At 46.6% G+C, this 23,362-nt stretch overlaps 1 protein-coding gene across 2 annotated transcripts in view; it reads right to left on the bottom strand.

The window, feature by feature from the left end:
* Window positions 1-23,362, bottom strand: part of ZFAT (zinc finger and AT-hook domain containing) — a 236,126-nt gene that overhangs the window by 149,706 nt on the left and 63,058 nt on the right. For both annotated transcript variants that reach the window (XM_023223553.2, XM_023223547.3), the window contains one exon: window positions 15,418-15,669. In XM_023223553.2, coding sequence (XP_023079321.2) covers window positions 15,418-15,669 — 252 coding nt within the window. The remainder of the gene's footprint in view (window positions 1-15,417; window positions 15,670-23,362) is intronic.

Genomic DNA, 23,362 nt, shown 5'->3' on the forward strand with positions numbered 1-23,362 from the left:
CTTGCCAGGTTATCACAGGCTGACCTCATCCTCTACCAAAGGCCGCAGCTCTCTCCCTCGGTGTTCTGATGACTTCTCTCACCTCTTGCGTGTTTACCCTGCTGTTCCCAGCTGCCCTCAGTCCTGCAGGTACACCACGACTTGATGCTGTACCTAGACCTGAACATATCTTTACAAAGGGTCTCTTCCTTAGCTTCTCAAGTCACCCATTTGAGTGTGCCACCCGCCTCCTGCTGGCATCCTGGTGGCTCCCCCAGGCCATCCTCTTAGTCATCTCTGGATGACTCCTCTCTCCATTCCCATTTTCATTCCCTCCCACTACAAGCATCTCCCACTGACCCCCTTCCACTGATACTGCTCCTGATCAAGTCAGCAACGAGGCACACCCCAATCAATGCAGTCTTCACCCCGGCTTCCTCTCACTGAACTCCCTGCATCACTCACCATCCTCAACCCATCCTCTTCCTCGTTCAAGGAAGCCTTCCCTGCTCTCCGTCCCTGGACACTCCCCTGCGGGGGCCTCAGGAGGCTGCCCTCGGTGCTTTGTCCTCCTGCTTCCACCCAGTCTCTACTCATGCCCCTCCTCATGAGGCGTGTGTAAAGGACCTCACGCTAGACTCCGTGCGGGGCGGCATGCCCTCTTGGATATCCTGCAGTCCCCAGATCAATGTGTGGCCACAACTTACTCACCCTCTTTCCTCCAGATTTGCATCTGCTCTGGGCTCTCGAGGTAGGCAGGGATGCCACCATTCACCCTGGCCCCCAGCCAAAATCAGGGCAGATCCCCCCCTGCGAACTCTGCCAGGTCCTGTCAACTGCACTTCCTCGACATCTCCACAATATGTCCCCTTATTTCAACTCCCACTGCTGGATTCAGATGCCACAGAATGCTCCCCAGGATCACTGCATCAGCCTCCTCGGTGTGGCCAGTGGCTCCTCTGTGCCTGAGCAAATGCTATTTCCTCTTGCAGGGGTGGTACTCCCCTCCTCTCCTCCCCTCTTCTCCCTGCCCTCCTCTACCCCAGCCCCACTCCTCAGAGCTCGACGTCTATGTGGCCTTCAACTCTCTGCCCCAGCGAGCCACCAGAGAGCACCTGCTCCACCTGCTCTCCAGGCTGCTACAGAATCCCCTTCCATGAGCTCCCCCAAAACCCTGTGAAGCCCCTACTAGCTGTTCCCCACACTTACCCCAGAGTGTCGTAATCATTTCTGCCCAGCCCACTACAGCCTGGGAAACTACTGCACAGACCTCCGTTCATGCAACATCCTGTAGTCAGCAACCACCTCATGCCTGCTACACAAACAGTAGGCGCTCGATGCCTCTGATGCATTCCTGAATCACCCACGGGAGGGCTCAAAAAGTTCCCATTCTTCTCAGCCCCCAACATGCAGGCACATGTGCATGTGCGCGCACACACCCCCTTAACTCTGATGAGCTTCCAACACCTTACTAAGAAAAACAAAGCCCATTTGATACAAAATCTCTCCAGTAAGTTCCTTCTACCTCACAATCTTCCTGTTCTTTGTTTACCATCCCACCTCTTCTAGAAGTGTTTCTTTAGGAGGGGTCCTGTGGCCGGGCGCGGTGGCTCACACCTGTAATCCCAGCACTTTGGGAGGCCAAGGTGAGCAGATCACCTGAGGTCAGGAGTCTGAGACCAGCCTGGCTAACATGGTGAAACCTGGTTTCTACCAAAAATACAAAAAATTAGCCAGGCACGGCGGCACACACCTGTATTCCCAGCTACTCGGGAAGCTGAGGCAGGAGAATCGCTTGAACCCAGGACGAGGAGGTTGCAATGAGCCGAAGTCACACCATTGCATTCCAGCTTGGCCAATAAGAGCGAAACTCCGTCTCAAAAGAAAAGGAGGGGTCCTGCTTTGTTTTCCAGCCCTATACTCTTAGCGCAGGATTTGTGTCTGCGTTTCTTACCCTTGAATTCCCCACAGAACAGAGTATCTCACATGTAACTCGTAATTCAAAGTATGTTGAATTGGAAGCAGGCAACTAAAGAGTTGAATGCAAATGCAATCACACATTTGTAGAAATTAGTTCATATGCATTCATTTATAATTAACACTGCACTAATATTCTAAAGTACCTATTCTAAATTGCCCAAGAACTAATTAAATCTCAGAATGCCCCGGAGAGTAAAGTGTTATCAGTTACATTAATAAAAAGCCCAGAACAGCTGTCAGAACAGCAGACTGATAAGGGATTATATTCTGGGACTCTGCCACCAATTCACTCCACCCTGCTAATAAAGCAGTTTAAAGCACTTATTACACCCACACTGATTGGAACCTGCTGAATACGCACTGCTCTTCCTCGCCCTCTTCCCTTAGGCTTTCTTGCATCCTCCTATCTCTCTTACTACAGGGGAAGAACAGGCAGGCACTTGCTTTCAGCATGTGCTCTTCCCAATAGAGAGAAATTGCCAGGAAAATAAACCTGTGAAGGGCACACGAGGCCACTGTCTCACTGGTCACCCATGGCGGTCTTGTACTAACTGCAGTGATCATCCCAGACCTCCTCAAATGTGCCCAAATTCCCCTATCTGCAGGCTTCGTATGAACCATCATGAGAGAAATGCCTATTCCATCTCCTTCTCCACCTTCTCCCCCAGTCCCACGTCATCCTCAGAGATGGAGTTCAGGGCCACCTCCTCCTTCAGGAAGCCTTCCACGACATGCTCCAGCAGACGTGCGGTCCCGCCCTGCTCCCTCTGCAGGTGGTTCACCTCACCATATCTGGTTGTCTATTTACATCACTGTCCTCCTCCCCAGACACTCAGCTGCTCAAGGGAATAGACTTGTCTTACTCAACTTCAATCCCCAAAGTCTGACTTGGTGCCCAATAATAGCACAAGCTCAGGAAGCAGGAGAAAAAAAGAGAAAAGATTCTGCCTGCCGCAGGAATCTCACTCAGCCCTTGGCTTTAGCCAGGCTCCCTGAGATGGAAGCCCCAGCCCCAGCAGTATGTCCAGATTTACAGGCTGCTGGGCAAGAGCCACGAGCCACACGTTCCAGTACTTCTCCGGTCTCAGGCGTGGTCACCATGACACCGTTAATTAGAGCAAAGGCCCCCTGTGCCATGGGCTGCATCACACTGGATCAATGGCAGACCCTCCACACTGAGAATCGCTGAACTTCAGATAGCAACTCTACGATGAGGCCACTCCCTTTGCCTCCAGACATCAACCTACCACATAGTCCCTGAGAGCCAGCAGCCCCAGTGTGACCTCCAAGATGCTGAGGAAGCAAGTCTTCCTTTCACCATTCTGCTGGGGTGGGATTCTGTCCCTGCAAAAGGCCCTGAGCACCCTTTGCTAACTAAGAGTCACAGTAAGCAGCAATGGGACAATGGGGGCTGCAGTGCCAGTCCTGTTTCTATCTGACATGTCTCTCAGGAACACATAACTGTCACCAGGACTGGAGGTTTGAATTCACATGACTCTGAAGCAGGGGGTGGAGAATCAGAGGACCAGCCAATCAGCAGCAGCATCCCTGAAGACTGATGGATCTGCGTGGCAAGAGCTTGAGTTGGGAAGCCCAAGGGTCCTGGACCAGAATCCCTGTTCCAACAGGTACTCTCTAGCTGGGCTTAAGCAACTTCCTTCACCTACCAGAGCCTCAGCTTATTCATCTAAAAAAGAGAACGGTGCCCTGCCCCGGTGGTCGAATCAGAGCAGAGACACGGTGCCCCACACAGCAGCAGAGGCAGATGGTCACACAGAAGAGGAGGCAGCATCACTGGGGAGCCCAGCTGGGGTAGGTGAGCTTCACAATCCCTCTGAGGGAACAGAGAGACCCTCTCATATTGTTTTATACTCAGAAAAGGAAAAAGAAGCGAAACTAAAGGCAAGTAGCCCAGTGCCCAGGAACCAGACCCAAAACCAGGCCTGGGCCTGCCTGACCTAAACCTGGCAGTTAAAATTCCACCCCTGACCTAGCAACCGATGTTATCTATAGATTCAGACATTGTGTGGAAGGACACTGTGAAACCTCCCATTCTGTTCTGTTTCACTCTGACCACCGGTGCTCGCAGCCCCTGTCACGTACCCCCTGGCTTGTTCAATCGATCACGACCCTCTCACGCGGGCCCCTTTAGAGTTGTGAGCCCTTAAATGGGACAGAAGTTGAGCACCTGACGAGCTCGGATTTTAAGATGCTAGCCTGCCGATGCTCCCAGCTGATTAAAGCCACTCCCTTCACTATCTCAGTGTCTGAGGGGTTTTGTCCATGGCTCATCCTGCTACACCTGCTGAGCCAAGAATCGGGATTCCACGAGTCTCTGGGACGTTCTGGAGGGGATGGCTCAGGGAAGCTGGGAAGTGTGTGAACACAAGCCGGTAAAGCCCAGCAGCCTGATGAACGCTGCAGCTTGTTCATGCAGGCCACCTCTGGCCTGCTGGAGCTCCCCATGGGCTCAAGGCTCTAGGGCCCACACTTCCTTCCTTCTCTAAACAACTCTGATAATGTAGCTTACTGTCATTTATCTGAGCTTTTTATCTGAACTACGTAAAGTATAAGAAGCTACTGGAGTAATAAAGGTCATACGCAGGTGCCTTCACCAGGCAGACATTTGCTGGGACTGCCTAAGTTGAGGGATGGTGCACGCCATAAAGAATGAGACAGAATTCATTAGCTGGCTGAGAGGATAGAAGGGGCTTTCCAGGAAGAAAGTTCTGCCCACACAACAGATTCCATGAGACCAGTGGGGGCCAATGGCATACAGAGGCAGTGGCCCAAGACAAAGCAGTCTCAGGACAAGGTGAGATCCATCCACGCCCAGCAACAGCAGGGGAGGGGAGGCCACGGGAGGCCCACCAGCAGGAAGCAGCGTGACCCCGTGTATTTTACACCATTCTGGGAGGGTGGGCTTAAAGGGAGCAGATTCAGAAGGAGAGTGGCCAGTCTGAGGACTGTTGCAAAACTGTCTGCATTAGAGGTAATGACAGTGGACCCGGGGCAATGGGAGGAAGGAAGAAATGTTGGCAGGACTAGGGACTGAGAGATTTGCAGATGAGACAAAAGGAGGAATTCAAGATGACTCCAAGGTTTCCAACTCAAATGGCTGCATTAGACGGCAAACAACAGGTAACTTCCATACGTAACCCTTAAGTACAGGCGAAAAAACTGGCTGAAGCCAAAATGTGAAAAGCAGGAGAGCAGGAAGAAAAAGAACCAAAGCAGCTGCAGATTCAGAAATGCATGGGAGCAAGTATGGATGGCAGCCAGTCAGCCACAACACGTACTTACCCAGGGCCTCATCTGAGTCACTGGGCCACTCCACAGAGAAATACAAATGCAAGGTATAAAATAATTAACTTTGGGTTTACCACCCATTAGATATTGCACAGTTCTTGTGTCTGCTCTATGAAAATCGGTATTTTCACTCAAAAGATAATCACTGAGCACTTGCTGTGTGCCCGGCACTGTTCTGAAAGCTGCAGACAGAGCCAGGAAGTGACACACTCACACAGAACAAGTCACTTGGTCTGTCTGTGCCAAATCTACCAAGGACTAGAGTCTGGCCCTGGACTTTGATAAAGAAAAGAGAGATGTGTGCCTATTCTGTCCACAGGGAACCAGGCCATGGTGCAAGTGTGGGCTCCTGCCTTCTCAGTTATCAGCTGATAGGGAGACAAACACACAAACCAGCAATTCCAACACAGCGATGCACGTGCACAGCACAATGAGAAGCCCGGATCTGCCAGGAAGCTGAGCACAAGGGAGAGGACTCTGGAGCTAGGCCTGGAAAGGGGAAATTAAGCTGTGACTTGAAGGCCAGCAGGAATCACTGGCACAGGAGAGGGTTGTGGCATTCCATAGAGAAGGCACAGATGATGGGAGGGAGCCCTGCTGGCTCAGGGGGCTTGTGCATGTGCCAGGATCATTGAAGGTGAAGCATATTCGGAGGGAAAAGGGCAAACGGACATTGCAATCAAAAACAATGACACGTACAAGAGATGGTGAGGGCACAGGCCACTGGGGGCTTTCAGAGGTTCACTGCAGATCCGGAGGTGGGCAAAGTGGGAGAGGGTAAGACGTCAAGGTGCAGAGCGAGTAGCGGCTAGGTCCTAAGTGACCCAGCAGGTTCTTAAGGAGCTTAGGCTGTCCCGGAACAGCAGTGGGTGTCATGAAGGGGTGCATCCAGAGTAAGGATAAGATGGGTTCATATGTCATAAAGATGCTTAACGCTAGGGAGACAAGGTGGAAGGTGAAACGCATACAGCCAGGGATGCCTAGGAAAATCCACTGAAATTTGGGAATAAAAAAGAAGAATTTCTCTTTACCTTTCTTAACTCATCCTTTTGAAACTTACCATTTATGTGTGTATTATAACACCTACAGCGTATTAATACAGCAGTCTATACGTATCTGAGCCAAAAGGCCTGAGTCCACATCCCTGGTCCATCGCTTACTACGGGGTGACACTGGATAGGATGCTTGCCCCAGTTTCCTCATCCATGAAATGGGAATAAAAACAGTAACTGCCTCATAGGGCTTTTATGAAGAGGAAATGAATGAATATCTGTAAGACACTCAGAAGAGAGGCAGGCCCATAGTAAGAACGCTATAGATGCTTATTCAATTCTAAAAATGCAACTTATTACTAAATAAATACTTAATGGGGATAAATCCCCCAGAATATCTGCAAACCACTGGTGTACACAGAGCATGAATTGGGGTGGATAGGCAGACTGGAGTGGTCACAGAGTCCACAGAAAGGATGATGGACCCACGAGGACAACAGCAGGGACGGGGGAAGGACTGAAGAGATATTGAGCAGGTAGTCAGTTGACCACGGTAAGTGTCGGGACGTGACAGGGATGTTTCTGGCTGAATGGTGGGGATCAGTCACCAAGAGGAAATAGAGGAGGAACATCAGTTGGGAGCTGGATGAGTTTAGGATTGACCACGCTGCATACCTTAAACTGCTTGGGGGACACCCAAACTGAAACATGGGCAAGGAAGATATTTGCAAGACATGAGAACACAGCTGGTGGTAGAATCAGGTAAATGGATAAGAACCATGTGGCCATCACTAGTGATGGTCACCAAGCATTTCCAGGTCTCCCCTACCCCGCGAACGGGGCAGAACTGCACTTCTTGGGCCCTTGATGTCAGGCGGGACCATGTGATTCCCTGCTGGCCGATATGGTTTGGATTTGTGTCTCCACCCAAATTTCATGTTGAATTGGAGGAGGGGCCTGGTGGAAGGTGATTGGATCATGGGGGTGGATTTCCTCCTTACTGTTCTCATGATAGTGAGTGAGTTCTCATGAGATCTGATGGTTTAAAAGTGTGAGGCACTTCCCCCTTCATTCATTCTCTCTCTCCTGCCACCATATGAAGACCGTCCTTGATTTCCCTTCACCTTCTGCCATGATTGTAAGTTTCCTGAGGCCTCCCAGTCATGCCTCCTGTTAAGCCTACAGAACTGTGAATCAATTAAACCTTTCTTGATAACTTACCCAGTCTCAGGTAGTTCTTTACAGCAGTGTGAAAACAGACTAATACACTGGCAAGTGAACTGTGCAGAGAAGAAATGACAGATGCTCTTCTGAGCCAAGATGAAACCACCTAGCGCTCTCTTCCCTCCTGTACCATGACCTGCTACATTCAAGATGGTGGCTGCTCTCTCCAGCTGGGTCCCTGAGTGAGCAGAGCCCCTGAGGACCTGCAACACCAACAAGAAAGCAAGCACAGGAATATTGAGCCACTGTCACTCGGGGTAGCTCTGCTATCAGGTGTAACCAGGTCTCCCCTTAATCAGGGGCAGTGACATGATAGGCAGAAGAGGGGCCGCTCACAGAGCAGGTAGGCAGGAGCAGTGGCATGAACTGGGCCACGCAGAAGCCACACTCACAAGTACGCACAAGACCAAACATGGCTGGAGGCCACTGGGCTTCCACTCACTCAGTTAGTACAGAGGAAAAACTGAGGATTTACAGGCAGCAAAAAGAAACAGACATTACCACTATCCGTCTTTCCGCAGAGAAAAGTGAGATGTTCAGAAACACATTTTCACCTGCAAATTTTCAAACATGACTCACTCAAAACCATTTTCAGTCATGGCAGGTATTTATCAAGTCAGCTGTTTTGCTAACACAAATACAGCAGAAGGCAGAGACTTGAAACACTGTAATAAAAAATCATCATGAAGATTACAGGTGCATCTTAAGTAAGACCATAAAGTGAATGCCTTGTCTTTGATAGGAAGAATTTAATGAGAATAAGAGGAAATTTTCACAACTCTCTTTGCATAAAATGACCCCAGAAAGAACAAGCTTAGAAAAGTTCATAAGTCACTTTTATAAATGTGACATATTGATTTCTGTAGGCTGCAAAACATTTTCAAAACACCAGCTAGCTATGCTACCTAACTACAGGAAAAAAAAAAAAAAAAAAAAAAAAATCTCTTTTCCTGGTTTCTTCTGCCATTCAAATGCAGAATAAAATAAATAAATGTTGAAAACATATCAAAAGAGTTATTTTAACTTGCCATGGTTCAGGGTAAGAAAAAGCTTATTTTGTTTTCTTCTAATTGTTTTAACAAGCTATAGAACCAAGGTCAGTTGTTTGAAATGTCACTAGACTGCTCTTGACAGAGCACATATTAAAACAATTACTCGAGAATTTTCCAAATTGTAATATTGTGCTTGGCAAACTAGGGAACACGGTGCAATCACATGAATGCCAGCCACAAGGCAGCTGGGCATAAGGTCATTTCTGCATATTTTAGAGCTTCAACAGTGGCCAGAAAGGGAAAAACACCCAGAGCGTCTACCTTTCCATTTGGTATTTGTTAAATTAAAGTCAATTTAGGTCATTAAAATCAATGGAATATGAGGCCATTTTCTCTACAGCTATTCCTGGAGGAAGCCAATAATCTGATTAGAAAGGACCCTGTCTGTCTGCCTTTGCCGAAGAGACTGCCTAATTATTACAGAGTAGAAAATAAGCATCAGGAATCCACACAGGGTGCCACTTCCATTGCTTATAAGGTTAGAGTAAAATATGACAGAGACACGCTGAACTGGAGAAAATCTCCATCCATAAGGTAGAAATGAGAGTGGTCTTAAGGCACAGATATGATCAAGCAAACTGGCAACAGGGCAGGAGTCGGGAGACGCGGGCCCCAGCCAGCCCCAAATAAGTCATGTAACTGGATCACCATCACTTCTGCACCTCAAATTCCTCAGTCATAAAATTAGAACTTAGGTCTAAAAGGGGAGTTCTTTAAGCCAACCACAAAAGGTCACATACTGTGTGAGTCCATTTACACAGTGTTCCCAAAATGACAAAGTCACACAGTGGGAGAACAGGTTGGCAGGTGCCAGGTGAGGGTGGCGATCGAGGGACAGGGTGCATGGCCCTGGGACTACAGAGCGGTTCTGGTTTCTGGCGGTGAGCACAGGCCATACTTGTGAGTGGCAACTTGGCAGCAAGTCACGTGCACTCTAAGGCCAACGTCCTGATTCTGATACCGTGCTAGGGTTGTGTAGGGTGGAGCCACTGGAAGAGACCAGGTGAGGGACACATGGGACTCTTCTGTATTATCTTTGCAGCTTCCTGTGAATTCATAATTATTTCAAAACACAAAGTTGTATTTTTTAAGGGGTTTTTGAGACTGAACCGCCAGATCTATATTTTCTCCATGGACCCTATGACTTCAAATATTTTATCTACTGAATTATATTTATTAAAATAATTCCTTTCCCTAGATTTATGGGTCAAATATATACAGTTGACCCTTGGACAACATGGGTTTGAACTGCAAGGGTGAACTTATACTGAAATGTCTTCCATGTCTCCCACCCCTCCAGAAACACCAACCCCTCCTCTTCCTCCTCAGCCCACTCAACATGAGGAGGAGGAGGATGAAGATCTCCATGATGGTCCACTTCTACTCAACGAAGAGTAAATACATTCTCTCTTCCTTACGACTTTCTTTTTTTTTTTTTTTTTTGAGGCGGAGTCTCGCTCTGTCGCCCAGGCTGGAGTGCAGTGGCTGGATCTGAGCTCACTTCAAGCTCCGCCTCCCGGGTTCACGCCATTCTCCTGCCTCAGCCTCCCGAGTAGCTGGGACTACAGGCGCCCGCCACCTCGCCCGGCTAGTTTTTTGTATTTTTTAGTAGAGATGGGGTTTCACTATGTTAGCCAGGATGGTCTCGATCTCCTGACGTCGTGATCCGCCCGTCTCAGCCTCCCAAAGTGCTGGGATTACAGGCTTGAACCACCGCGCCCGGCCCCTTACGACTTTCTTAATACCATTTCTGTTTCTCTAGCTTACTTTATTATAAGGAAATGGTATATAATACATATAACATACCAAATATGTGTTCATTGACTGTTGGTAAGGCTTCTGGTCAACAGTAGGCTATTACTAGTTAAGTTTGAGGAGAGTCAAAAGCTATACTTCAAAATAACTGTTGACAGTGGGATGGTGCCCTTAATCCCCAGGTTGTTAAAAAGTCAACTATATAACTGCCTTACTTCCCAACTTACAGAAAACAAAAATGCAATGTCCAAATGAATCAAAGATATACATAAAATAAAACCATACAGATAACAGACAAATAAATAGAAGCATTTTTTTTTAAATTGGAGGGGATATGAGGTAAATTTTGTAAACTACAATAAAAGGGCAAAAAATGTAAACAATACATCTGACAATACGATACAAACAGTGGTGACAATACAGACATTTAAAACTCCAGCAAAATGCAAAAGGAAAAAAAGCAGTGCTACAAAGAAAATTAAAAGACAAACGACAAATTGCAGAAAATATTTTCAGCATATATGATCATTCAAAGGTATAAGTAAAGTGCATGAACAAGGAATGCCCCCAATCACACAAAACCCACCAATAACTAATAACTGGAACAGAGATAGCCCACTAGTGACCAAGGAGCAGCAAATTAAAACAATGAAAGCCAACTGTTCACAAAAGAGACTGGCAAGGATAGAGGCTGACACAACCCAAGATGGAAAGGATAAAGGCGATCTGAGGACATGACCCATGATGGAAAAATAATTGATACGCACATTCTACAGGGCGGTTTGGCAATATGTATGCGTGTAAAAATGTAAAATATGTCCTATTTGCATTTTCCTAATGCAGAAGAAAAACAAAGCAATGCTACAAAGGAAACTAACAGATACACTTACAGACTGTGTGATCTAGCCAAGCAAACTGCTGAAACTATTTGCGCCTCTGTTTCCTCTTCTATAAAATGGGAATAACAACAGTGCCTACCTCTTAGCTGCTATGAGAGTTAAAAGAGCTGTTAGCTGTGCAACACTGAGAAACAGCAACTGCAAAATAAAAAGCACTAAAAAACAGCTCATTAAATAAAAACTCAACAAGCATTACATTGTTAGTCATTTAAGATAATGGCACAAGTGCAAAACATAATAATAATAAATCTAAAATGCATGCTCAGGACTGTTCACTTGAGTAGTGCTTTTTGATCAGAGAGAAAATTTTAAAACAATTCTAAATGCCTATCAACTAGAGACCAATGAAGTAAAATGAGGTAAGCCCATGCATACGAAGAAATGCTGTACAGCCTTTAAAAATGACAACAAGCAACACTGTTTTGGGTAAGGACACACAGCACAGCAATCAAAAGTACAGACCCTGGAACCAGCCCACCTCGCTCACAACCAGCTCCACCACTCACGGGCTGTGTGACCAAAGCAAACGGCTGAAACATCTGTGCCTTAGTTTGCTCTTCTATAAAATGGGAACGATAATAGTGCCTACCTTGGCCAGGCACAGTGGCTCATACCTGTAATCTCAACACGTTGGGAGGCCAAGGGTGGTGGATCACCTGAGGTCAATAGTTCAAGACCAGCCTGGCCAACATGGTGAAACTCCATCTCTACTAAAAATACAAAAAATTAGCCGGGCGTGAGGGCAGATGCCTGTAATTGCAGCTACTTGGGAGGCTGAGGCAGGAGAATCACTTGAACCTGGGAGGTAGAGGTTGCAGTGGGCTGAGATTGTGCCACTGCACTCCAGCCTGGGCAACAAGAGCAAAACTCCATCTCAAAAAAAAAAAAAAACAAACAATAGTGCCTACCTCTTAAGCTACCATGAGAAGTAAAATGACTATTAGTTGTAAAACATTGAGAACAGCAACTGTCACATTAAAAAAAGCGCTATAAAACAGCTTGTTAAATAAAAAATATTGCGATGAAAAATTTATCTGTCACATTGAGTGAAAAAAGATCACAGAAGATTACATATAATTTCAGTTCTGAAAAATACATATGGGTGTACACAGAATGGAGGAGGGCCTTCTCTTCTTCAGTGTAACAGTCATTGACCCCAGGCAGTGAAATTTTGGAATATTTTTACTTTCTTAGTATTTTCTGTTTCATTACAGGTATTAAAAACTAAAACAAACAAAAGTAATAATATCCAATAGGCATTCTCAGACACTCCTGGAATCTAAGTTGATGTGAGCTTTCTGGGGAGAAATCTGGCAATATTAATATACCTTCCAACCCAGCAATCTGCTTTTAGGAATTGATCCTAGAAAAATCATAACACAAGTCTACAAATACGTATACATACTAACACACACGCACCCATTTAGGAATAGTTATTAAAGCATTGCTTACAACAGTTAAAAATGGATAAAAACCTAAGTTTTCATCAATTGTACCCTGGTTGGTACAAACAGAATACTTTATGGCACTGACAGAGCCACATGGAAAGACGGTTTTGGTGAAGGTCTTGAACACGCAGGGAAAGACTCTGCACTCTGCTGTGATGGGGAGACACTGAGGCACGGTGTTTTAGAGCAGCAGTCCCCAACCTTTGTGGCACCAGGGACTGGTTTCATGGAAGATAATTTTTCCACAGATGGTGGGGTGGGGTGGTTTGGGGATGGAACTGTTCCACCTCAGATCTCAAGCATTAGATTCTCATAAGGAGCGCGCAACCTAGATCCCTCGCATGCGCAGTTTACAGTAGGGCTCGTGTTCCCATGAGAAGTGAATGTTGCAGCTGATCTGACAGGAGGCAGAGCTCAGGTGGTAATGCCGGCTCACCAACCACTCACCTGCTGTGCAGCCTGGTTCCTAGCAGGCCACAGACCGGTACCAGCCTGTGGCCCAGGGATTGGGGACCTCTGTTTTAGAGAGCTGATGCTAAGGGCAGTGCAGACTGGGGAACGGCCAGAGACCCAGCGGAACTTCTGGGCCTCCAGGGTCTGTGCTATTGACTTTGAGCCTCAAACCCAGAGCTTGACCTGAGGTCTGGAAGAATGGGAAGCAGAAAAATTTAGTGTTGCAAAAGAGCGAAGTCTCCGATGTCTAGCCATAATTGTGCAGAGCCCAGGAGTGTCTCACAGGGAACCTGACAGGAAAAACCCTGTGAAGGTACAAACAAAAGGGATTCTCGAGAAGACAGCACCAAATGGTCGGAGAGAACTGGATTCTCTGAATGGCTCAGGCAGTGCAGAAACTACAGACAGCAGAGCTGCCTCGATGGCTAGCACTGATGAAAACACAACACCATGACCTAGCTGTGCTGGAGCAGGGGGCCTGCACGCGTATGCATGGGAGACAGAGAGACAGGGAAAGGGAGAGAGACGGAGAGGGAGGGAGTGCGCATGCACGCAGAACAGGGTGGGGGAAGACTCCATAACCCAAATCCAGTGATTAACAAATCACTGGAAATCAGAGCTTCGGGTTCAGGGGAGGTCCATCCTAATCCTTCGTCTTTCAACCGTTTCATTTCTAAAATTATCTTTATTTCCCAAAAGGACTTTAGGTTCTGAAACACGATACGGATTCTTCCGAAATGACAGCACTCCCGGGCTACAGCCCTCACACGGCAATTACTCAGGCTCCATTTAGGGACAGCTCCACCTCCTTTGATCCTCATGGGTTATTTGCATGAGCCCGTGCAGCCCCACAGGGTTTTACATCATTGCCTTGAGAGTTATTTATGAGAGGGAACAGTGTCTGGTATTTTCTACAACTTGTACAGATGTTGGCAATGAGCCTTGGCCACCAACCTAGATGTTCCATAAATATTAGTTGATGAGTTACTCAATAATTCACCCAAACTATGATAGGGTTTTGCAAACCAAGAGTCTTGCTCATTGCAGGGAGGCATTTATAGTGAAGAATTTAAGAACAGGGGTCAGAGTAGAACGGCCTGGGTTCAAAGGCCAGGTCCCCTTACCAACTAAAGGACCCTAAACAAATTAAGTAATCTCTCAGAGTCTAAACGCCCTTATCCATGAAGCAGGAAGGATGATAACAGTACTGTGTCCATGTGGTTATGAACGGCTCACTGTAATAGCTGGCATTCACTCGGTGCTTTTGATATGGCAGGTACTACTGGAAGCACTTTACAAGTCCTATCTCACTTAATTGTCAAAGCAACCAGAGGAGACAGTACTGCTTTTATTCCGATTTTACAGATGAGGAAACTGAGGCAAAATGAAGTGAATAAGTGCAGAAGCTGGGATGCAAACCCAGATAGCCGTAACCCAGAGCCTATGTTCTTAATGAGAACTGCCTCCCACATAACATGGTTAGCACAATACAAAACAGAAAGAACTTAAACACAGGGTACAGTTTGAAGGCTTCAAAAATGGTGCAAGGACCCGACAACAGAACGCACAGCAGAGGCCCTAACCGCTCCAGTGCAGCCTTGTTATTTCATTCCTATGACGAAGGCCATCTGCAGACACGCTACCCCACAGCAACTTCATCCCCTGGTCACATTTATCCGCCTTTCAGCCTCTCTTAGAAGCTGCTTCAGAGCTGAAGCCTAGTCAAGAACGTATCTGAAGGAAGTAGCTGATAGTCTTTATTTTCTTCAAGAATGCCCACCAAAATCTAGTCCTCAGCCAACACTGGCCCATCAAGGTCCCTCATAGGAGCTTTGAGGATCCTAACTGCTGCACTTCGGCCCACACGGCCCCATCCATCCAATAAGACATCCCTCCTTCCTTTAATTCAATACCACCCAAACTGTGACACCAGATTCGCTCCCGACTTTCCATCAGAATGCTCTCTCCTGTTGACAATTTGTTATCCATTAACATGATGCATTTAAAACCTTGTCTTCTTTCCCAGAACATAAACTCAGCAAAGGTAGAGGCTGTGTTTTACCATCCCTGAAACTCTCAAAGCATCTAGCAAAGCAGCCCCCTGACCTGCATGCCACGGGTATCAACTCCCAGATGACACATTCACTTCAGAGATTACTTACAGTAATAGTCAGTCATCATTAAGAAAATAAGCACTTTTCCAGATGGGTGAGAGCTGAATAAATATGGGCTATTTCCAAGTAATAACTGACCCAGTGAAACATGATATTAGCAGATACACCTGTTCATAAGAAAATGACATGTTCATCCATTTGGCAGCATTTACCTGCTTCTCCTTCCTCCTCACCCAAATTCAGCACGATAATGCAGATGTGCTTCCGCAGCTGGCGCGTGTTGGAGAACTTCCGACAGCACTTGCTACACTCCAAGCTGCTTGGAGGCAGGCTGTTCCCATCCTCCGGAGCCAGCGGGCTGTCCTCAGTCGGACTCACGATGTTTTCTGCCAGCTCCTCTTCTGTGCTGGGCTTCTTCGTGGACCCCTTAGGCCTGCCTCTCTTCCTCTTCATGACCAAAAACTCTACAGAGGAAACAAGAGGGCACAATGGAGTCACATGAGACGGCACTGCAGGGCTCACGTTCACCCTCCAAGTGCGAGGATATGTTCAGATTTCACGTTTTATTAAAAATGAAAAAGCTGAAGTGATTCCATAGCTGCAAACAATTATCGTTGGTGCTAATATCACTGCATCTGTGTACTAATGGGCAATCAATGTTCTAATGTTCTGATTCAAGAAAATCAGTTTATTGGCATCTCTGTACATCTTTCTTCAGCAATGCTGGGAGGATTTTAAGTTGCGGCTGTCAACCCCCTGCTCACAAATCCTGCCCCTTGTTAAGCACCATTTCTACTGAAATCCAGTTCTCAGAAACTGCTTAGGGACTTCTCTGCAAAGCGTTCTCATAAGGCTGCTAAGCTTTTCACACCCTTAATGAGTTACACAACTATTCAGATTATTTCAAGGAGTCATAATTATTAGAGTCAAATAGTCCTGGCAAGAAAAAGAAAAAATAATTACAATCTAAAGCCACAAATTATAGCACTAAAGGCAATAACAATATTTTTCCAGTTTCCTAGCGACCTAGTGATTTTCAATGGCATGATCACAGCTGCTTTAAAGCAAGTTTAAAATCATTTTACAACTTGTGTTTCTTTTCAATTAGTGTTAATTTTTAAGGCATTCATCTCCAGAACAAAGGTGGGAATTAAGAGGGGTGAGTGGGGCTGGGCGCAGTGGTTCATGCCTGTAATCCCAGCACTTTGGGAGGCTGAGGTGGGCAGATCACGAGGTCAGGAGATCAAGACCATCCTGGCTAATGCGGTAACATCCCATCTCTACAAAAAATACAAAAAAAAAAAAAAAAAAATTAGTCAGGCGTGGTGGCAGGCGCTTTTAGTCCCAGCTACTCGGGAGGCTGAGGCAGGAGAATGGCGTGAACCTGGGAGGCGGAGCTTGCAGTGAGCCGAGATCGTGCCACTGCACTCCAGCCTGGGTGACAGAACAGGGGTGAGCAGGCACTATCTTGGGTACACGTGCATCTGTAGATATGAGGATGTCTCTTAGGTCCCTTCCTGCTCTCTCTAAAGCTGTTGCTCTACGCAGTAGGGCACCAGCAGCTTTATCTACTGCTACTACCATGAGGACCCATTAAGTCAGTCACTTGTGCTCACAAATCAAAGAGGGAGGCCACAGGGGCAGAAGGGAGCAGAGATGGGCAGGACAGTCTGGGGCAGAGTCTGCAGGGACACAACAGCCTGACCACAGGGAATCTGGACAAAGGAGCCTGCCTCAGTACGGGGTACCCAAGACCTCAGGGAAACCTGGCACGAGAATGAGGCAAGAGATTTCCTGGGAAAGGAGGGCTCTTGCTGGAACAGAGCTTCGACCGAACTGCAACACCACTGGTGAGTAGGTCAGCTTCGGCTGAAAGATCCAAACCAGAGCACTGCACCAGGGCAGCCAGCGAGATTCCGGCCTTCAGTCTGTCTCCCTGGCGCATGCAGGGCAGGGGAGCACAAAGCAGGAGAAGGTACTTAACGACAGGAAGGCAAACCAGATAAAACAAGGGACAGAAGGCCCTGGGAGCCCTCCCTAGATTTAAACAAGGAGAACAAAGGCTGTGTTTACAGGAGACCCAGCCCATGTGCCTGGGAGAGGGAAGGAAAGAAATAGAAGGTACAGAGTAAGAAGAAATCATTTCCCTTGGAGTCTTTAAAACTTTTCTCCTTATTCTTTTTCACAACAATGTGTACTTGCACAACCTACTGAAGCAGCAATTCATACCAGAGAAGCAGAATTAGCAGAGAGGCTACAAAACACCCACCTCGTGTCATGTCAGCTGAGTTCCAGAAACAGGGTGCCTAACAGTTTACTGAAGTCTGTGGCCCAGGTCTAAACCCAGTGACAGACTCTGCCATCCCGCAGACACAAGCCACTCCCCTGAAACACTCTACGAGGATGCGATTGTGTAGTGAAGAATTAACTTTACCCAAAGAGAAGTCTGGCCTTTGCCCTTGGCTACAGGGAGGTGATTTCCGGGCCCCCAGATGTCCCTCCTGATAGGAGCATCTTTGTTTACCCAGGGACTTTGGCCACCAGACAAACAATGGGATTTATGATGGGGACTTTGGAAAACAAAAGGCATCAGTCAGAACCTACAGGAGGGACAGGGACTAAAAGGTGGCATGTGGGCAGTGTGTCACGGAGTCCTAATAAAAACTCGGGATACCAAGGCTCGAGTGAGCTTCCCTGATTAGAAATACTCTCGAGTGCTATCCTACATTGTAGCCAGGAGAGAGGTAACTTTGCTCAGGACTCCATGGGTGGATCAAAAGCTCGTCTGGGACCTTCCCAGTCTGCAACTTTACCCACACACCTCTCTCCCTTTAATTGGCTAATTTGCATCCTTTGAGTATAATCAAATTATAATAATGAGGACAGGGCTTTCCTGAGTTCTGTGAGTTATTCTAGCAAATTCTCAAAGCTGAGAGAGGCCATAGGGACCTTCCAAATCTGTAGTAATAAGAAAGAAGTAAGGGTGGTCCAGGAGATCCCCCCCTAAACTTGTGGTTGGGATCAGGAGTCTTGGGCGGACTTGCTCGTCTTGCGGAGAACTGTGCCCTTAAGCTTGAGTTTAGTAAACTTACTGTTGTGGGGTACCCAGTGTTTTCTCCACACAGACTCAATGGAGCACACGGAGCCACAGTGCTTGCATGTGCTGGAGCACAGCACAGTGTGCGGTACAGCAGCCATCATGAGTCTCCCCTCCCCCAGACTGGAGGCTCCGCGAAGGCTGAGTCCCTGTCCTGATTACTTTGTATCCCCGTCAGCACCTAACCTGGTGCCCTGCACAGCAGGCAGCCAGCAAGCAACTCTGGGTGAATTAAACTGATGAGCAATGTACAATTAATTCCATGGCAAGGAAGAAATAAAATCGGCCTGAAAGCTTTGGAAAACCTCAAACACGATGGTGACAAAACTAATCTTCCAGCTTGCTGCATCCATAATTCAGATCCTCAAGACCAATTAGCTAGCTAAAAATGAAATATTCATAAATGAACTTGAATAATTTAAGCTCCGAAAATGAGTTGCTGCTGTCAACTACTCGCATTTTATGGCAGAGCTGAGAACCTTGGAACTGGGCAAGGAAAATCATGTAACCTCTAAATCAAAACATTTCAATGGAGTTAGCTTTAATTCTTCTTCCTCCCTCTAAATTCCTTTATTTAATCTGTCACTAAACTCTATGGACTTTGCCCTAAAGATGTGTGTCTAGTAAATCCCCTCTCTGTTCACACAGCAACCTCACCACCCAGATCCCTGCATGCAGTTTCCAGATTCCAGCTTCCTGCTCTGGGCTTTCTCTGTCTCCATCCCTCATCTGTCATTCCCTCACTCTAGAACCTTCCATTGTTCTGGATACTTTGCCCACAACTCTCAGGCCTGGCCTTCAAGGTCCTTTAGCACGTGATCCAACCCTACACATATGCACGTGCGCACGCACACACGCGCGCGCACACACACACACACACACAGTGCCCCCACTTCCTTCTTCCTCCCCCTTGACTGTTCAGGGCAATTTTCTAGACTTCTCCAAATATACACAGAGAATGCCTGTCTCTTTTCACTTACTTGTACTATTCTCCCCAACTGTGACCACCTCCTTCACTACCAATCAGACACCAAGCTCCAGTTCAAATCCTAACATGTCCGGTCCAGTTAAGACCTCAGTGCCTCCGCCATGAAGTGTCCCCAGCTGAGCAGGATGACTATCCCCACAGCTTGATTGGAATCACAGTGTGAGCCACACACACGTAGGGTGTGTATGTGCCCGGACCACTCCCTGATTGTTCCTATTTCTCCCCACCTTTTATGAAAAACCCTGAGGTCTGAGCTGGCCTTTTAATTCCTGGGTCCCACAGGGTCTTGAACAGAGCCGGATGCGGAGTAGATACAATTAATAACAACACACTGATCCACTGTTTGATGATAGGAAAAGAAACATCTGGAAAAGAAGCCATTTCCTGTGTCCCCAGTTTCCAACAGGAAGAAAGGGCCGAGCCACAGAGCCTCTTAACCCTGCTCTAAATCCACGGTTTGGGGACAACTTAGTGTCAGAAACTTAGTCAGAAAATCATCTTTGTAGATCCAAGGCCAAAAACTGGCAAGGGGCAGAGAATCAGCCAAAGGATTTCTTCTAACTCAATCAAAACACTACATGAACATTATGAAAAAAGTAGCCCAACATTATCAAAAATTTAACAATGTAAGCCCTTTATTTGCGCATCACTCAAGTTTGCAAGGCACTTTCCCAGCTATTGTCTCATTTTAGCCTTATAAAAATCTTAAGAGATGGATGTAGCAAACATAATGTCCTCAATAGGAAAAGAAACAAGGGATGCAATGGTTCAGGTGGCTTGGCACATTTTCCAGAACCAGCTGCTGAGCACATAGAACTGGAATTTGGGTTTCCTTATTCCCAGACAAAAATATTTCTGCAGAATCATATACCCCTGAAGCATGGGTAAGAAAAGGTCAGTTCTAGATACTTTAATAGAGACAATCTGTGCTGTGCAGAGAATGCTGGCTTGGAGCTGGACTGACCTGGGTTCAAATCTCCCCTGAACCTCCGTTTCCAATGTGAAAAATAAACACAAAACTGCCTCTATTTTATAGAATCACTACCGATAAAAGCAATCCATTACGATGCTGAGCACAGAACTCAGGAGGTGACTGATAAATGGCACCTGTTTGATATTATGGCCATAGTCATTAAGATTCTGACTTAGAATATCTCTTTTAAGAAACTATTATCCTCCCACCTGGTCCACAGTTAGATAATATGATTGCCTGATGTACATGCACTCTCATTCATTCTGACTCAATATGCATTTTTTCCTTGAGTTCTTCATTTTAAAATAGCTCTTACACCAGGAAATCCAACACAGAATTAAAGACACACAAATTTTATTATGCCTGAAACCCTGGATAAGGCCAGCTTCCCAGCACTCGCACAGGGCAGCTCAATCTCTAGTCACGCCAACTCCAGAATTTCAGAAAATCCTGAAAGACTAACATTTTAAGGCCCTGACAGTCAATCTCCCTGACGTTTATTTCCAAAGCTCAGGAAGCAACAGGGGAGACAATGAATTATTTATCATAAATAAGGGAACACAAGCCTCTTAGGTTTATGAGGACTGCAATATCCCCTTCGCAGGGACAGATTGCATCCTGTTCCACAATGCCAGGCACCAGGGAGGATGAAGCCATCCCAAGCCTGTTCCTTATACTTTTACCAGCCATATCGTGGAAATGCCATGTAAATAATGGTGATAACTAATCATGATCAAACACATATATCTCAGGCTCCATGCTAAGCACTTCACATGCACGTCCTCGTTTAATCCCCAAGGGAAGCATGAGTATGATCCCCATCATATAGTCGAGGTCACTGAGGCTTAAGAAGATTAACTAATTTGCTCCAAGGTCAGGGAATTAATAAATGGCAGAATCAACAATTGAATACAGACCTGTTTGCCTCAAAGTCAGTGAACTTCACACCCATGTCATAGCAAGTCCTTTGGACAGTTCAACTAATATCTAAGCACAGAAATAACACACTTTGACCTCTTCACTAAGTTCTGCAGGAAAATGATGATAGCTCATGCAGTGACAAGCTTCAGTGTGACCCCACTCCCTGGGCTGCAAAGTACATGGATGTAAGGTACAGGAGGGTACAATGTCTACCAGGCAGTCACTATGGACTCAGGCATCATGTGTGAACATGCACTTGTCTCAGAACCTATGAAAAAGGTCAGTATCTTATCTCCCTTTGACAGATGACAAAAGTCACAGCCTGGAGAGGCCATGCTACTTGTCTAAGCCCCCAGCAGAGCCTTAAGGCTGTGGTGCAGACTGTGCCCTGTGTGAGGCGGTGACTGAAGACTCACCAGGGCCAAATTCCACTAGCCAAGCTGTGGGCTCCGGCACTGGCTGCATCAGCTCTGAGCACGTTTTATGTTTGCTCACCCAGAAAGAGCTCCTGTTACTAGCTCATCCCCTCAGAATGGTGACACCTTTTGTAATCTGCACAAAGGTCCCTATGTGCCAGCCAAGGCCCCAGCAATCACGTGAAAGCTCCAGGAACAGAGCCTAAGTCTGATTCCAAGACGTGTGCCCTTTCACTACACTGCGCGGCTGACCATGCATATCAGAGGGCTCAACGTTCGTACATGCACTCAGAATGACTTGATTTGCGGTAAATGCCCAGAAGAGACAACATACAGATTTAAACATAGACATCAACCTCCCCTAGGAAGCCCCTTTTACCCTCACATTAGAGGACATCTTTAGCAGCCTGTACTTAACCGCGCAGAGGCACTCACCCTGCTGCACTGAAACTGCCTTTTTGCCTATTTGCCATTCGCCAGCTAGGCGGCCAGAGTCAACAGCCTCTGGGCCCCTCCTGCAGCCCCAGCACCTAGCACAGCCCCCAGACATACAGTAGGCACCCAACAAACAGTTAATGACTACAGAGGTGGAAAGGGGGAGGGGAGAGGAAAGGAAAGGAAAGATAAGAAAGGAAGAGTTCCTACAGAGGGTCTGAAATGAGAGAGGAGATGGGAGAGCCAAAACAAGGCTCTCGGGAGGCCCATGTACATTCTTCCTCAATTGCCCCAGCCTCCATCAGGATAAATGAATGCATGTGTGCGCGCACACACACACACATGCTCATACACACCCATATACAAAATCATACACGTGCACACACATATCCATATACACAATCATACACACCCATATACAAAATCACACACGTGCACACACATATCCATATATACAATCATACACACATACACAAGCACCCACACAACCACACACACACACACCCATGTACACAACCACATACACATGTGCACACTCACAAATGTACTGTATACACAATCTCATACACAAATGTGCACTTATACATGTGCCCACCACACACACACGCACTTACACATGTGCCCACAACACACAGCACACTCACAAACGTGCCCATATTCACAATCACACACACACGTACACTCACAATGCGCCTAGATATGCAATCACACACATGCACACTCACATGCGCCTATACAGTATCACACACATGCACACTCACAAACCATCTATACACACACATATGTGCACACTCAAACATGCCCATATACACAATCACACACATATGTGCACAAACATGCCTATATGCACAATCACACACATGCACAGAAACACACCCACATACACATATACATGTGCACTCACAAAAACACCCATATACATACATGCAGAGGTATGATCACACACTCACACGCACATGTGATCACACACACAAGAACGAGCTTGGTCCATCAGGAAATTTCTTCTTGGATCACAGCCAGAGGTTTGATGAGGAAAAGAGGAAAATGAAAGGTCTTTCTGCAGACCACTTCCTACATGAGCAAAAAAGATTAAAAGGCTATAAAATAAACCAGAGGATTTCAGTGCCTTCATGTTATAACGAGAGACCAAAATAATAAATCAATTATTATTCAGTTAAAGGTTTAATTAAACCATTTCAAGTATCTCTCAACTTAAAATGAATTGTGAAGGTTAAACCTGAATGAAAATCATTAGAGAGAAACTAAGCCTCGGCCGGGCGCGGTGGCTCAAGCCTGTAATCCCAGCACTTTGGGAGGCCGAGACGGG

This window comes from Piliocolobus tephrosceles, chromosome 7, assembly GCF_002776525.5.
Source record: "Piliocolobus tephrosceles isolate RC106 chromosome 7, ASM277652v3, whole genome shotgun sequence".
Lineage (NCBI taxonomy): Eukaryota > Metazoa > Chordata > Mammalia > Primates > Cercopithecidae > Piliocolobus > Piliocolobus tephrosceles.